Consider the following 16,013-nt stretch of genomic DNA (forward strand, 5'->3'; position numbering starts at 1 on the left):
ACACACGGTTAAACGGAGGTTATGAAAACAGTGCAGAAGACTGCCTTTGTAAACAATGGATGGCGTTGAGGGCTGGGGGAGCAGATGTGTCGTGCATGTGAAAACTGTGGATGGAGGGGGTGGATGGGGGGAAAAAAAAATAAAAATAAAAACCCGAAATGGGGGTCCATCCAAAGGTCACGCACCCACACTACACTCGCGATAAGGAAGCACGGCAACGACAAATCCGAAAGAATGGCCGCGGTCCGCCCCCCTCCCTCGGACTCACCGCTGAGGCGTGGCGTGGCGTGCAGGCCCGTCTCCGGCCCGGTGTGACTCCCGAGCACATAGCTGGTGCTGGTGGCAAATGAGTACCGGTCTGCCGGAGCCGAGGGCCGTGCAGGTGCCGTGGGGAGGGGCTTGGCCATCAGCTTCCCGGCTGGACACTCGTGATGCGCCAAATGGCACCCCGGTACCCTCCCCGGCTCTGATACTGCCGGCCCTCCCCCCCCCCCCTCCACCATCTCCCCCCGCATTACATCCACAGCGCCTTCCTTCAGCGTGCTAGTGGACTCAGTCACCTCTCTGCAAAGCCCTTTCCCAAAAAGCAACTGAGGTGATTCCTGACACATTGACGAGTGGAGATAGGACGACGCAAGCTGCATATGCCGGGAGTCCGCAGAGAAATGCAGACTGATAGGGCACCCGAGAATGAGATGAACGAGGGAAAGAACGAGAAAAAGAGAACATAATGTGAGCAAGAGCATGGTCAGGAATAGGAGAGTAGAAACAAAAGCACAGAAAACCACCAAAGACACAGCAGAGTGAGCAAAACACACGTGCGAACGCACACAGACACGTACTTAGGTGCAATGCGCTTGCATGTGCTCAGACACACACGGAGCGGGGGACAGAGGAGGATTAGAGTGTCCTGACAGAGCTCCACGGAGAGACCCGCGAGGAGGGCGCTAATGCCCATATGCTGGAGGAAACAGGGGCAGCGCGAGTCATGAGGCAAGGAAGGGGATTAAACGCACGGCGCCCCCTTCAGCCCCGGCTGCCCGTCTGTCACCTGCCACAGAACCCGGCTGTCCAAGTTTCAGGTGGCTAAATGGAAAACCATTACCAAAGAAATTTCATAAATACTCAAATAAAAGTAAAAAGATAAACAAATACCATTTAGGCCAAAGACAAGCCCAGGCCGGCTCACACGTGTGTGGTTTTAATATGTATAACCACCTTCAGTGCATCCACACACCTTGAAACGGCTGGGGGGGGCTGAGCAAGCTGACACGGCCAAGCAGTGTATTCGGCGGGGGCACACGTGGGGTTAATACTCCTAGGGCTAATCCAGGTCTCGCTCGAGCGCTAATGCGGCTAACAAGGCGCCCGGGGCCCCGGCTCCTATAACAGGCCCATAAAGCCGCCATTCACATAGGCTCTTGGCTGTACCTCTTAGCGTCTCACATAAGGGCAGCCATACAGTGGGGGAGGGGGGACAGCAAAGCAGGAGAAGTTGTCAGTGGCAACGTCCTTCAGAGTGAGGAGCACGGAACGGCGATGGCGTTTCAAAGGGCAGCCTCCCACGCGACATCCACAGAGCGCCGGCAAACGCGGCGTCTGGAAAGGCATCAACAACCCCCCCCCCCCCCACGCCTTTCTGCTAGATCCACACCGCCCCCCTTCACTGCCTTACCGCCAATCACTGTATCTGCAAGGAGGCGCTGACCTGATGAAACAACGATTTTGTGAAAACACGATTAAAGCGGCAACCGGTCAGCTGCCATGTTCACAGGTGCGACGCAGCACAGTGCAAACCATCATATCGCGGGAGCGGGGGGGTGGGGTCTTACAGTGTGGCTACTGTAGCAAAAGGGCTACCGTACCGCAGCAACTATACCATATCTATCAGTCTTTAACTGGTGTACAGGGAGCTGACTGCCCACAGGAAGTGGCTATCTCCATCCAGCTGGCGTCGTACCGCTTGGTTGTGCCTCAATACTAACACACCCTTGTCGCGGTAGACGATCGCTCCCGCAGTGAATTTCCCAGAATCCACCTGGCCTAAAGGGGAGACAGCAATTCACAGGAGGTCTCCTCTGCAAGTCGACTTTCGAAAGATGAAACGGTTTCTGAGCCGAATGTTTTGTTAGTCAAAATAAACAAAATACAAACACGGCATTTCTTCCTTGACTGTCACCAGATCTGTTGATGCAGCGTCTCCTCTGTCGCATCCGCCGATCTGTGAACGCGAGCTTCAGCCACGAGCTGCCTCCTCCTTTCACCTATGCAAACTTCAGATGTTTCTCACCTTGTAAAAAGCTGTTCTGCATTATAACGCCTACAGCCCGGCGCATCCTTGTCTGAATGGGCGCCAGCGTGTTTTGGTGGCTCTCAGTTGCCGTAAAGGTCAGCGAGACGAGCACAAGACCACAGCATCCGGGTGGGGGGGGGGGTGTGGCAGCACACAAGCTGAATCAATAGGAAAAGCAGGCTTTAAAAATACCTGCTAAAAAACATATGTATCCACTGTGCCAGGGACACTGGCCACCATGTGCGAGCACGAAGACAAACTCCCTGGAATGCCATAACTCGGCAATAATGCCTGAAACAACATCGGCGGACAAGCAGGCACACTGTGCCGGATAAAAATCAGAGCGCTGAAATACCGCGATCATCTCGGATTATAAAACAGCACAAGTCATTGGCTGGTTTTGGTCCCACTGAAAATGGATACAGCCCTTAAAGGAAACTGACTTGGGGCTAATTATGCTCATGTCACCATGTTCAGCCAGAAACTCCTACATCACTAAAGGGCCAAGCTCCAAGCGGGGCTGCTTTTATGAAAGGGTGTGATCACCACCCTCTCTCCGCCACATGAACGCTGCGAAATGCATCTTAATCACTCGCTTTGAAAACACCAGAATAGCCTGCTCTATGCCCAGGCTAATAAACACACTTTATTATAATACACACAGCTTTCAAACTTTTCTCGTTTCTGTAGTTTACAGGCCGGGGCGGATAGACTGGACAATTATAAATATATACTTGCCAAAAAATCAGCCTCCTTCACAAAAGTGAACCTGGCAGCCAAGTTCAACAAGCCAGACGTCAGCCGGTGTTTATCTGCTGGGTGCAGGAGCCTTCAGTATGAGGATTTACTTTGGACCACGCGGACATGTTCCCTTTTCTCATCTCATTCCGACTCCCAAACACTCAAACGGGTTTCTCAAACACACATTGCAAGGTAAGCAGCAAAAGCACCCGTGTGCCCACGCTTAACCTGAACTGCTTCAGTAAGCGCAAGATGGTAGGAACAGGAACGATGCTAAGCTGGTGATCAGACAGGCGGCTAAATTATATAGAAAAGCGTCACGTCTTCTCTAAAGTTCAGGGGTTAGCTCACAATCAGACTGGACAAGCCGCCACTCACTTTAACCCTGAGAGCTTTTTCGTGCCGTTTCCTACAAAAGCGGGACTTGCAGACGAGATTTTCCTAGGAGGAATTCCAGAGTTCAAGTGTAACAGTACTCAGGAAATAGCAGTGGCGTGATGTGTGCGAAAGTCCAATGTGACAGCCCCAGAGTGGGAGAGCTCTCGCCTGAACAGGTGATTCTGTGAGAACGCTGAGGTTTGCCCGGAAAAAGGAAGGCTCGATGTCCTTCAGCGTTCCAGAATGTCAAAAAAAATAGATTAAAAAAAAAAAAAAAAAGCTGGGCATCAAGGGGGAAAATACAAGGGGGGCAAACCAGAAGCAGAAGGGGGACGTGCAGCACCAACAAAAACAGAAGATGAGTGAACATCAGGCACAGAGAACATAAGAAGGAAAATAAGAGTGCAGGGGTGGTGGGGCTTTACTCATAAATACTCAGTACAAAAAGGAGGGGGGTGAATCATTTCATACCTTGTGCCACTTAAAGGCGAGGTGGCTGAAGTCATGCATTGGTTCATGTAAGTGCTTCAGACAGGCAGTGAGTAGCAGAGAAGCGACGGAGAGGAAATAGAGAAGAGATAATTATATAAAACCAAATGCAGAACGAAGACACAAGTGCAGAAAACGCCCCCAACCCTTCTCTTCCACTTTGCTGAATGGACTGAGCCAACAGAAACTGGGGCAGAGTGCAGGCAAATGGGACTGGGTGACAGGTGGATGAAGGTGGAGAACATAAACGTTAGAAGTGGAAGAAAATGCCTTTTGTTTTTTACGGCTGACGACTGCAGCGGGAGGGTCACGGTGACCAGCATCGGAGGTCCAATGAGACAAAGGAAACACAAATCAGGCCACAAAAACAGCACCTGGCTCGCAAGAAGACTGCTACGTGTACCATGCGCTGACTGGATGGAGTCCTTCCTTAAATAAATGTGTGACGTGTGAACTGGATGAAGTCAGATTTAAGTGGGATATCTGAGAACATCACGCTTAGCACAAATTACAGAAAGAACCACCATTAACCCCCCAGCAGAAGGAATGAGATGAGAGGTGACCGCTGTATGGGGGGGAGGGGGGGGGTCATTATCATAGCCTAAGGTGGACAGCGTGGTGGATCTTACATGCAGGAAAGATCACATGTACATATGACCAAAACTCATATGTGGATCCCACACGTGTGATGGCTAGTCAGCTACGAGATAACGGCCATCCAGGAATAAGCGCAATAAAGAAAATCAGCAAAAGCTAAATCTAAACGCTGCTAATACCAAATCACCCTGCTGGAGACCCTGTGACCGTCCGAGGGTCTTGATGTCTGCTTAATACACAGTAATGACTACAGAAGAATCTGGGTCACTTCCAAGCTTAGCGCTGCCATGCTGAGAACATCCTACGAAACAGCTAATGCGGTCTCGGGGCTGAAGACCAGGACCTCAGGCCTAAAGGATTAGGAAGTATCCCGCCGTGGCACCCTGGACCAAACCACTTAACCCAAACTGCCTCCTCTAGTACAGTCGGCTGAATAAACGAACAATTGGGGAAAACAGTGAAATTCAAGTCACTCCGGATGAAGGCGTCTGTTAGCCAGCTAAGTCAGACAAAGGAGCATATTCCGCAATGGGAAATAAAATCTGCTTTTGCAGACAGCGTGTCCCACACTAAAATGGTTTTTACGGCTGCTTTCTGGGGCTCTCTTATAAGCAGGTGGCTTGACTAATTAGCTGAGAACAGGACCCACAGAAGGGTCCTACGGAGGTCTTTCACGAGTAGGGTCAAAACGGGCTGAGAAAAATAACGCATGCGTTCAGCGGTGTTTGGGGACAGACACACAGCCCCCATCCTCCGGGGCTCCATAGCGCCCCCCCCCATCTCGCTCTAGCCGGAATAATTAAACTTGGGGGGGGGTGTGGGGGAAGGAAGGAGTTCAACCCAATTGGAATTGGGATAGGATCTCTGACAGTGACACGTTCATGAGTGTGAAGATGAGACCACACTAAATGGACGCGACAGAGCCAAGTGCCATGCTAAGCTAACCGGCGTGAAACAGTTTGCTCAGGCTCACTGGGATGAAGAACGGCGCCACCTCAATGACACAAAGCGCTGCTCAACACACATGTGGACCCATCAAGGATGTTTACAGCTTCCAGCAAAAGATTAATTGAAAGGAATCGTTCAGGACCACCGCTGGCTTTCGTCTCTGGCTCCTACGCACAGACAGCTGCATTATGTTTTAATCCCCATTGACGCATTACAACCATGTAGTCATACTGCATGCAACAGCACACTGATTTTATTGGTGGGGTAGCCCTGTAAAGAGCCAGTCTGAAATTAAATAAAATACCTTGCTGTTCCACTGCCCAGAATTACTTATTTTCCGAATGTGGATCGACCGGTGATGTGAGCGCATGCTGGCCCTCTCCACGAACACGTGGGCATGGCAAAGTCTCTGGGATGTTGGTGCATATTGAGACAGAGGTGATGTTTTCAAATTATGTGGCGGAAGAGACGTTAACTGCAGTCTCCGACGAGGTCCATGAACCCAGGCCAAACCCAGACCTTAAACAGGCAGAAGCTCTAGTCACCAAGGCTGGCCTTCAGCCATTGGGACCTCCAAGCCTCTTTCCAGGTTGTGTAAAAGAGCTAGACGAAGTGAGGATCACCGGGAACCTGGGTCTTTGGAGATAAACCTACAGTTAAATGCAAGTGCTCCTCAACTGTACAAGACATTTCAAAGAACCACGAGAAAGGCACTGCAATGGCAACTAGTATGCAAGGAAATGACTGAACACCCAAAGTTAACACACAGCAGTCGCAAAAGAGTGTCTCCTGTATTCTCAGACACCGGTCCCTGACGCCATCTCACCCCAATCTTCAATCATGTGTTCTTGGTCACCTTGAACACGATCACTCTACGCTGGCTAAATGACTGTTTTTTTACACTCCTTTCCACTACTCTGCAAACATTCCCCAAATTGCCTACCAGCCTTCAAGAACCTATAATCCCAAAAGCGATGTAAATACTCCAGCCAGCACTTGTCCTGCCGCCCTCCCCAGCACATACACAAGAAGAGTAATAAGACAGCTAAAATTAAGCACTTCTCAAAAAAGAAACTTCTCAAAGAAAAAAAAAAAAAACACAGGATAATCCAAACAGTATGGCCAACTGCTGACATATATGTAAAATCCTACTTAAAGAGATACAGACTGATAAAGTTTCAGAAATGTTCGCCCTCGGCACATAAGCTGGCCAGATGAAAGCGATGCCAACAGCTTTCCTCCAGTTGGAGTTGTACCTCAGCACAGACAATAGTGGATTTTCGGCGCCCTTTTTGGCATGCTATTTAAGAATGGCATCGGCAAGGAATTCTCAAAGCACTTTAAGGATGGACTTCTCACATTCCCCCAGTCTTACATATATGCTTGCTAAATTCAATTTAACATACTACTTCTGTGCAAAGTAACAAAAGGCCATTGTTTTCACTTCTATAAGAGGCGGATTGCTAGAATGTTATTTTTAAAATCACACCTTAAGTGTTTACATGACCGATTTATAATGTGCTACAGTGTGAAACCATGATACCTTCCGTGGTAGTTGCTTGGATTTGTCTATGGGAATGATTGTTGTAATAATAAAAATGGATACAGGGACTCTGGCCTCCAGCCAAACGACAAGCGGAAGCACAGCAGAGAGCGACGGGGAGCAGGTTAGCGTCGCCATGGCGCCCACCTGCTTCTCGGCATGCGTGCGGGCCGCCTCCTCCTGGGCCAGCACCATCTCCCGCTCCGCTGTGATCTGCACGCTCTCTCGCAGCGCCTCCTCCAGCTCCTCGATGCGATCATCCTTCAGTCGGAGGGAATCCTGAAAAACATGGCTGTGAAGTCAGGCCCGAGGACTTCACACAGTGAAGAAACAACGGCCAGTGCTACACCCCGCCCCGCTCAGTTATATATGTTTTGTTTTTTTTATTGAGCAAAACTTCACTGACTGATAACATCGATGGTGTTCAACACACTTGAATTCATTCGTTGTACGTCATAATTAGTAGTTATTTCATAGCCATGAAACTGGAGACAAACAAATATACAAGTTTGAAATACCCTAAAGGAGGGAAAAAAGCTTCATACAGAAGAGAGGTTTTACAGAACACTTACTCACAGCACATGTTGATATTACGAGATGCGACAGACACTCTCCCACGGCGGTTTAAACCCAAACCCTTCCCCAGACTCCCCCTACAGTGATTCATCTGATGCTCTTGCAGTAAGTCTGAAAAACATTCGTGGACCCAAAGCAAAACCATGTGACTCAACCAAAACCAAAGGGTCGATAAATCTGTTTTATCCAATTTTCTTCATATTCTTCAAATTGCGCAGTCCTGTGCACAAAAAATAAATAAATAAATAAATAAATAAAATCCTCTTAAAACGATTTAATAACAGAATGAACTCGCCAAGGGCAAAAATCTCTTGCCAGGTAAACAAATGGAAAAAAAAACACAAAAAAAAAAAACAATTGAATAAATTATTGCGGAAACCCAAAACTGTCGTCTCGTCTCGATGAAGTCACACTGTGATGCTGAGTGACACCACATTGTCATGGCAACGTGCAAATCCCCCTGCCCTCATAAACAAAACATCCAGCATCGCTCCCCCCACCCCTACACTCTGATCGTGTTCCTGGCAGCGGGACGCTTGGGGGTCTAGGGGCACGGTTGACGAGGAAGAGAGAAGACAGATGGGGGACACACATCCATGACAGCATCAGTCAACGTGGCACCCAGGGAAAGATACAAAGATCCAAGCGCCCGGCCCCCCCCCCCCCCCCCCACCACCACCCAACCAGTCACCCCGAGGCAGAGAATCTCACATTCATTCCTTACTTCTTAAACAATTAGTAAAACCCTCCTACAAAAACCTGAGATTTTCCACGGTGGGTCATGTGGCCTTTGCAACCTTCTGCTGCAAGTTCTCTGACCCGCTTGCAGGAATGCAGGCCGCTACCCACCATCCGCGATGGATCTCGTGCCGCCAATCACAGACGCGGCACCCAGAGAATCTGCCCGCCCCTGAAGGCAGGACGTCCACACACGCGGTACGGGAAGACACATGTCACACTCATCATTGCCGGTTATTCCGCCACAGCATTCCACTTTCTTTACACTTGGTGCTGTCTTGTGTTATTCATGAAACATCTACTTGAGTCTGAAGGAAACCAGTCGCATGTGTCCCATATAAAGCAACATATTTCTGCCACTGAAGTCAGCACTTACTGGAAGCTAAGGCCCGCAGGAGGTGAAAGGTCGGGCGGACAATAAGGCACGCATCGAGCAACTCCTGCGTTACTGTCCTTTTTTTTGGTAATCTGCTCCCTCACCCCCTAAAGCTAATTTTCCCAAGACAAACCGCAAGAAACTCTGGGCTGATCTGAAGCGACAGTAATTCCTTTTGTTTGGCCGATATCTCATTACGGCGAATCTTCGCGTGAAACAAACCACGTAGGCGACACAGTGTGACTAAGGGAGGGACTGTAAGACAAAATCAGAGCCACGTGTGTGCCGACGCGGTTATGCCGGGGGGGGGGGCACCGCGTTCTTCTGGCCACTTTGCCATTTACAGAAAAAGCTTGTAAAAATCCACGCAGTGGGGAACTCAGAGAATAACTTACAGATGAGGCATGCGGGACACAGGTCTGTGATGCCTCTCATGTGCTTTTTATCTTTATTTTCATTAATTTTTTTTCAGGAGGGTCCATATCAGTAAGACATAAGTACCCAAGCAGGGGGACTTGACAGCCCTGTGCCACCCTGTGACACAAACGCCAAGCCAGAGTGAGCCCAGATGATCGCACAGCCTGACCTAGCTAACATTCACCAGAGAGCGACGCAGAGATCGACGTCTGAGATCAGGCATGCACCCCCCCCCCCCCCCCCCCAAAAAAAAAATAAACAGAAACAGCATAAAGTAAGCTAGCACTCAAACTGGGTTCCAAGAAGCTCTTGCCAACTACAGAACCGGGTCAGATGTCCTCTGCAGATGTCCCTCGGAACTGATGTCATGCGGAGACGACAGATTTTCACAAGGAAGAGACAATGCGGCTGCGGTCCTCGTGGCAAAATGTTTATGAGCAGAAACGGAACTCGACGGGTGCACTGCCATGCTGGCTGGGACGAGCACAAGGTCGGCCAATAACACGGAAACATCAAACATACAGACCAACAGTCAATAATTCAATAATTAGACCGTTGGAAGTTCATTACAGACAGCAGACTCGGGGTGGGCAAAAGCGAACGCGATCAACCTCCACACCCTCAAACCCTCTGATTTATGCTGATCTACAGCATTCTATCTACCACCGCTGATCTACCACTCGCTATCGTCAGCAACCCCGTCATCGAGGAATCCGTCCTCATAGCTGACGGCCCAGATGCAATTTCCCTCCTTCTGCATCTCGACTACGAGCAACTTGTAGAATTGCTCACATGTAACGTCTTGAAGCTCTAAATAAAGACGTGGATGGGTGGTGCTGGGGGGGAGGGGGGGTATCGATTGTTTCTACTAATGAAAACAAGGGTTGAGTTGAGAAAGCTCATCCGCCACATCAAAGTGGCAGTGTTGCTTAATCTTTGTCCACTATCAATAACAGAGAGATGGGGAAGGAGGACTCGAAACAAAAGCAAGTGGGAGAAGTTCTTATTTCAAGTCAGGTCTGTTATGTGGTCTTCAAAAGCACACCAGAGCGCAGAGCACTGGGCCCTGAGGCATGTACTGACTGCAGATCTTAAAGCCCTGAACGCTGTTTACCTTAACCAGCCCTCTAACCTCATTAGATACGGCTCTTTGAAGCCTCTTTCCTCTCTCCCCTTTCACTTGTCGCTCATCAGCTGAACCGAGGATGTGCCCCATCCTGCGTTTCACATGCACTCACAAGATGGACCAGATGACTGATTCACACAGACAGAGATGCCACAACATGACGCATGTTGCGGGGGACACCGTTCGTCTTTCTCTGCGGGCTGCGATTTTCAGAATTCATTGGGTGATGTGCTCAAAACAGTGACCACTAATCTGACCGGCACCTTTGCTTCTCCATGACAGCAAAGTCGTCTACTTCTGACATCTTTCGAATTACTGTCAGGAAGGATGAGGTTAATCATGAGGAACCATCTCCCGGGTAAGTTTACTTCTTTACAAGGGAGTTCCCCTCACAAGTAATATAAAGGTTATTTCCCAAAAATATCCCAAAGAAATTAGATTACTTCTACCACAGAAAACTCTCATTGCATAAATATTTACATGTTTATGAGTCATCGGTTTTATATGGTGCCATCAAGATGATGTCAACACCTGGTGTTCAGACAGACACAGTTCCTCAATAATGTAATATCTTCTCGTAGTGCCAAGTGCTAGTTTGCAACATATTTATTGACTGGTGGATGCTATTGCTGTTCATTGTTCCAAGGAAGGAAATGCTGTCAATGACTTCTCCACCTTCACCAGTAATACTACATTACAACCTTTGTTTTTTTCCACCCACACAGTCCCACCTTCTCAGTCTTTCCTTTAGATCATCTTCATTTGCTACTGTAAATGTGACGTCACCAGAAATTCGAAAGTCGATGTCTATTCCACAATTGTCTCCTATCAGTCCAGAATCTATCATCATGTATTTCGCATAAAAGTTGAATGTGTTGATGATATACATCCTTGTTCCACTCATCCACCCATCTAGAGCTATTCCCAGTGTACAGAGTCCAGAGGTTAGCATACATGCAGTGTGACAGTCATTAGCTGAACAGGTTGAACTCCACAAAAGGAAACCGCCCTACATCCACAAATGTTAGCAAGAGCTGACATCTCTCTACATCTCCCTAACTCTCTCTGCTTCTAACAGCAAACCAAAAACATCTCCCTACTCCGCTACAGCCCAAGGATACTGATCTTAAATCTACTTATTTAATTTGTATGCCGATACTGTAAATCTAAATTTCACAGCAAAAGACACTGCATGAAAGGTAAGAAAAAACAAGCACTAAGGGCTGCTTCATTTGAATCCGTTCATACCTTTGTCGACATAGGATAAATCTTCTGGTTCTCTTTTTTTTTTAATGTGCCTCCCCATGGGTCGTCATGGTTTTCTCTGCCCCCCCCAGAGCACGGAATATGCATTCCAGAACTCATTTCAACCTATTAAAACAAACTTTTTAAATGTTTTGATAATGAACATAGACATGCCTTGTATCCAACTCATATTGGATGCGGAATAAAAAGTATTGCATTGATTATGTCAAACTTCCCAACCAGATCTTTTTACAGTAAATCTCTGCTGTCAAGCTAACCGCAATGGGATTAAAATGTGGTCCATAACTCATAAATGTTCCTGAATACTGTTATACCAAACTGACAGCAACCAAACCCCCCACAAAGCATGTGGTATAGAACAACTGCTCTGAGGCAGCAGTGCTAACGGACGGCGGGTGACAAAGGTGGAAAACTCTCACGGCGGCTTACGGGACGGGAAGAGCCCTCTGTTCATTTGTTCCCAGCCCTCCTTCTCTTAGATCCAATAAAAGGCTTCTGTTCTATCCCCCATTCATATTAGCAGTAATATCATCATAGAGCAGCATCGCAGGCTAGATTTTTGGATTCATTAGCTCTGACGGCAAATCCATCAGTTGTGGGCTTCCTGTGTTTTAGTAGGCATACACACAATACCGGTGCGCCTTTAACAATGAGGATGGAGCATCGCCTTTAACTGAGAAAAATGACCTCACCCTAATACCCAGTATGGTTCTTTACATTTTTTTTGTTCCTGATGGTACAGAATTGGGACTTATGCACCTACTGATACATACATATGTACCTAGCGATGTTCCACAGACCTGAGCCATGCCCACAGGTCATTTGGCACGCAAGGAGTCAGCTCCGGAGAAGCGCACATTCTGCCACGCTAAAATAAGTTTTCACTCTCCCATAGACAAGCCCAGATACTCAAACCACTGATGTCATCAGCCCACCAATCAGAAAGGGACAGCAGCAGCCATGTTTACGAGACCCACTCCATATGCACAAATATTTGATATTTTCAAATGTGTTTTTTATGCAGTGGGGGGGGGGGGAATTAACAAGCAGTCACCTTTTAAAAACAACACAGGCTTTACAAAAGGGTGAGAATGTTAAGTGTATAATTCTGAGGGCTCGTTCTGCAGTGTACTAGACGCCATACACGTTAATACTGTATAAACACAGCAGAACACTGCATGGTTGTCCTTCTGTTCGGCCTGGCCTGACTCAGGCACTTCATCCCTTCACTACAGCTACAGGGCAGCCAGGCCAACCATTGGATGAGAGCAGCCAGGCCAGAACCGGTCAGGAGTGCGGCCAAATGGACCTTCAGGAGCAGCCCGGGCGCCAGTGGAGGGCTTGGGGCCCAGAAGCGAGTGTTTCCCCCCCGCCTTCACTGCCTCCAATGTCAACAGCGGTGGCTGTGGACGCGACCACCACTGCCCCTTCCCCCAAAGCTCCCTGTACTTCCAATGCCACTTTTTCCCTGAAGTCCTCAGAAAGCCTCAGAAATTAACTGAAACACAACAGCCACATCTCTGGTGCCAGCCCACTTTCACTCCAAAGGAATGAAAATGCACGAGACATTACACTGACAATCCAACATGCCCTGAGCTGACTGCTGGACCTCGCCTCCGTGTCACACTTTGCTATAAAGGCAATCACCTGGACTACAGGCGTGGAGAACTCAGAAATATAGGCCGATGATGCTGACGTAAGAGGGAGGAAGGGTTAACTGGCACAGCTGGATTTTGGATCCCACCCATCCAAGCTGTAATCCTTCACCTGCTCAGCTAGGGCAAAAATCTACAGAGGGTTAGTGGACCACGTGGCTCTACAACTGCAGGTCAGGGGTCAACGAATGAGGATGGAACCACACAGAGAAACGGCCGAGGAAACAGGCAGACAAAACCCAAGAATCTGATCGCAAAACAGACGAAACCCAAGAATCTGATCGCAAAACAGACGAAACCCAAGAATCTGATCGCAAAACAGACGAAACCCAAGAATCTGATCGCAAAACAGACGAAACCCAAGAATCTGATCGCAAAACAGACGAAACCCAAGAATCTGATCGCAAAACAGACGAAAACCAAGAATCTGATCGTAAAACAGACGAAAGCCAAGAATCTGACCGCAAAACAGACGAAACCTAAGAATCTGATCGCAAAACGGAAAAAAACGAGGAGGAGAAAAAAGAAACCAAACGAAACCACAATCAAGGCAGACCCACAGGGATGCTGCTTTCCTGAGCTCTCATCACGACAGGAAAAACACACCATCTTCATAACTCTCCGGTGTGTAACTCCCCCCTCCCAACAGACCGAACCCCCACACCACTAGCTCCACCAGGGACCAACCTGGAGCAGGGAACCTGCCGCCAAACCCAACAAAAACTCGTAGACTCGGCCTAATCTGGGCCGCGGCCTCCAGAGGGAGCGGCGGAGCGCGGCTTGGGCACCGCACACTGTTGCTTCAGCTGGGGCCGGGCCGCAGAGAACCTCCTGACAGGCGGGGCCCGCTTGGGCGGTGGTCTCTCCCGCTCCGCTAAAGCGCGCTACTTCCACCCCAGGGCTGTAATGGTCGGCCATGACCGGCTTAGCCTTCCTTATGCTAGGCCAGCTACTCACCTCCAAAAATCATGGCATGGAAATGAAAAAAAAGGGGGGGGGGTCACGATAGCTGTGTGTGGTTTGGAGAGGGAACCTGCTTCTACTTCTATTCAGGGCACTCTCAGGCGAGCGGCCGGCTCTGAGGGTGGCGAGCGGAGAGACCTCTCCCTGTCAAGGGTCTTGTTGCCGTTCTGCCGCTCGTGGGAAAAAAAAAAAAAAACTCAAATGAGTGTGATGGGTTTTTCAGCTCTCAAGGAGAATCCCACTCAGACGTGACAAGGAGGACCTGGCCCACAACGCTCAGAGCTCGCCCACAGCTAATCACTCAAATTTCATTCAGTAATGCTCAAGAGCGAATTTGTCCCACAGTGGAAAATTACTGTGAATCATAATTTTAAACCTGGGAAAACTGAAAATCCTCTCTCAGTGTAATTGTGTACGAAATGCAGAAAGTCTACAGTAGGGTTAGATGGTATCTAATTTCTCACACTGTCCATACATTCTACTGTGTGTCTGTCTTTTTAACGTTGCACTTATGGTCATTGAATAGTCTTACGTTCTTGCTTTGTTAGAAGTTCTTCTATAGCAGTTGCTCCATGCATAGGCGACTCCTGAGCATATATTCATATTGTCAATTTACATCACTTGTATGTCGCTTTGAACAAAGATATGATAATGCTTTGACAATGGAAGGCAGTAACTGGAGCATGATTGTGTGGTCCGGCTGTTGGGAGGCACATGAAAGCATGAGTCGTTGCTCTCTGCACACTGCAGGCACATCTGACAGCGCTACACGCCCTCCCAGCCGGGTGGGGGGCCCACCACGGGACAGCAAGCTCCACAGAAGGGTGACTCACCTTCACCAGCTGGGAGCTCTCGTTCATGTTGTCCTCCCGTTTACGGGCCTCCTCCATAAGCTGGGCATTCTTGTTCTTCTCCACCTGCTCCTTGTGCTTCAAGTTGGCCACCTTCTTACTCTGGTCCTTCATTTGCCTGCAGATGGGAGCAGATAAGGGTCGAGGTCAGTTTGACTGTGTGGTGCCAAGAGAGCGAAGATTCGCGGGAAAGACCAAGAACGGCTTTCAGACTCGGGACCGATGGGATCAAATTGGTTAAACAGAACTGAAAGTCAATCGAGATGTTAAAACTTGGACAAGAACTTAAAAGAACTGGTCCCATTTACAGAGTTGGAAGCTGCAAGCTGTGTTCCAAATGTAACACAGCATGTTTCAATCTCACACTGTTTCCCCCACCCCCCACTCCCTCCTTTATTATGATAAGGGATGAGAAAATATAGGATGCTACAAAAAACACCCAAAAGCAATATAAACATTCCTGCAGATGAGAAAGACAGTTCTGTTTACCTTCAATCAACCCAAAGCAATTGATTCCATTCCAGTTCCGTTGCAATGAAAAGCACATTACGGGCATTACAAGTCTTCCTGTTTACTGCATTATGTAGCCTGGATTCCGCACGCGGGGCGTCACACGTATTGGTTACAAAGAGCGTCTGACTGCATCAAGAAAACCTGTCCACTTCACCGCACTCTCCCCACAGAACAGATGCGAGAAACCACCCAGTCGGCCAGGTTTTCACAGAGACCGTTACGATGTCCCGGGATCCTTCTCCAGAGTCACCATGGTAGAGTCGAGATGCTAAGCCCACCACATGTAACCAGCGACTTATTTCAGAGGATTATGGGATGAGACAAGTAGCCCCCCTACCCTATTCCTGCATTCCGGGAAAAACTATCCACAGTTGCTCTGTGCTCCAGCAGTTTTGGCGCAGTGAAGTTCTCCCAGCGCCATCTGAGACTGATGCGATGCTCCCTAACAGAGCGATGGTGTAAGAAGCAACCTGGCTCCCATACACCATGGCCCCCACGAAGAAGGCCCATGGGCCAGATCTGACCAGCCGGAAGGCTCCTGAT

At 48.7% G+C, this 16,013-nt stretch overlaps 1 protein-coding gene across 6 annotated transcripts in view; it reads right to left on the minus strand.

The window, feature by feature from the left end:
* Positions 1–16,013, minus strand: part of erc1b (ELKS/RAB6-interacting/CAST family member 1b) — a 144,646-nt gene that overhangs the window by 68,339 nt on the left and 60,294 nt on the right. For all 6 annotated transcript variants that reach the window (XM_049007309.1, XM_049007311.1, XM_049007310.1 and 3 more), the window contains 2 exons: positions 14,940–15,075; positions 7,137–7,268 (listed from right to left, as the gene is read on the minus strand). In XM_049007309.1, the coding sequence (XP_048863266.1) occupies positions 7,137–7,268; positions 14,940–15,075 (268 nt within the window). The remainder of the gene's footprint in view (positions 1–7,136; positions 7,269–14,939; positions 15,076–16,013) is intronic.

This window comes from Brienomyrus brachyistius, chromosome 3, assembly GCF_023856365.1.
Source record: "Brienomyrus brachyistius isolate T26 chromosome 3, BBRACH_0.4, whole genome shotgun sequence".
In the NCBI taxonomy this organism is placed as follows: domain Eukaryota; kingdom Metazoa; phylum Chordata; class Actinopteri; order Osteoglossiformes; family Mormyridae; genus Brienomyrus; species Brienomyrus brachyistius.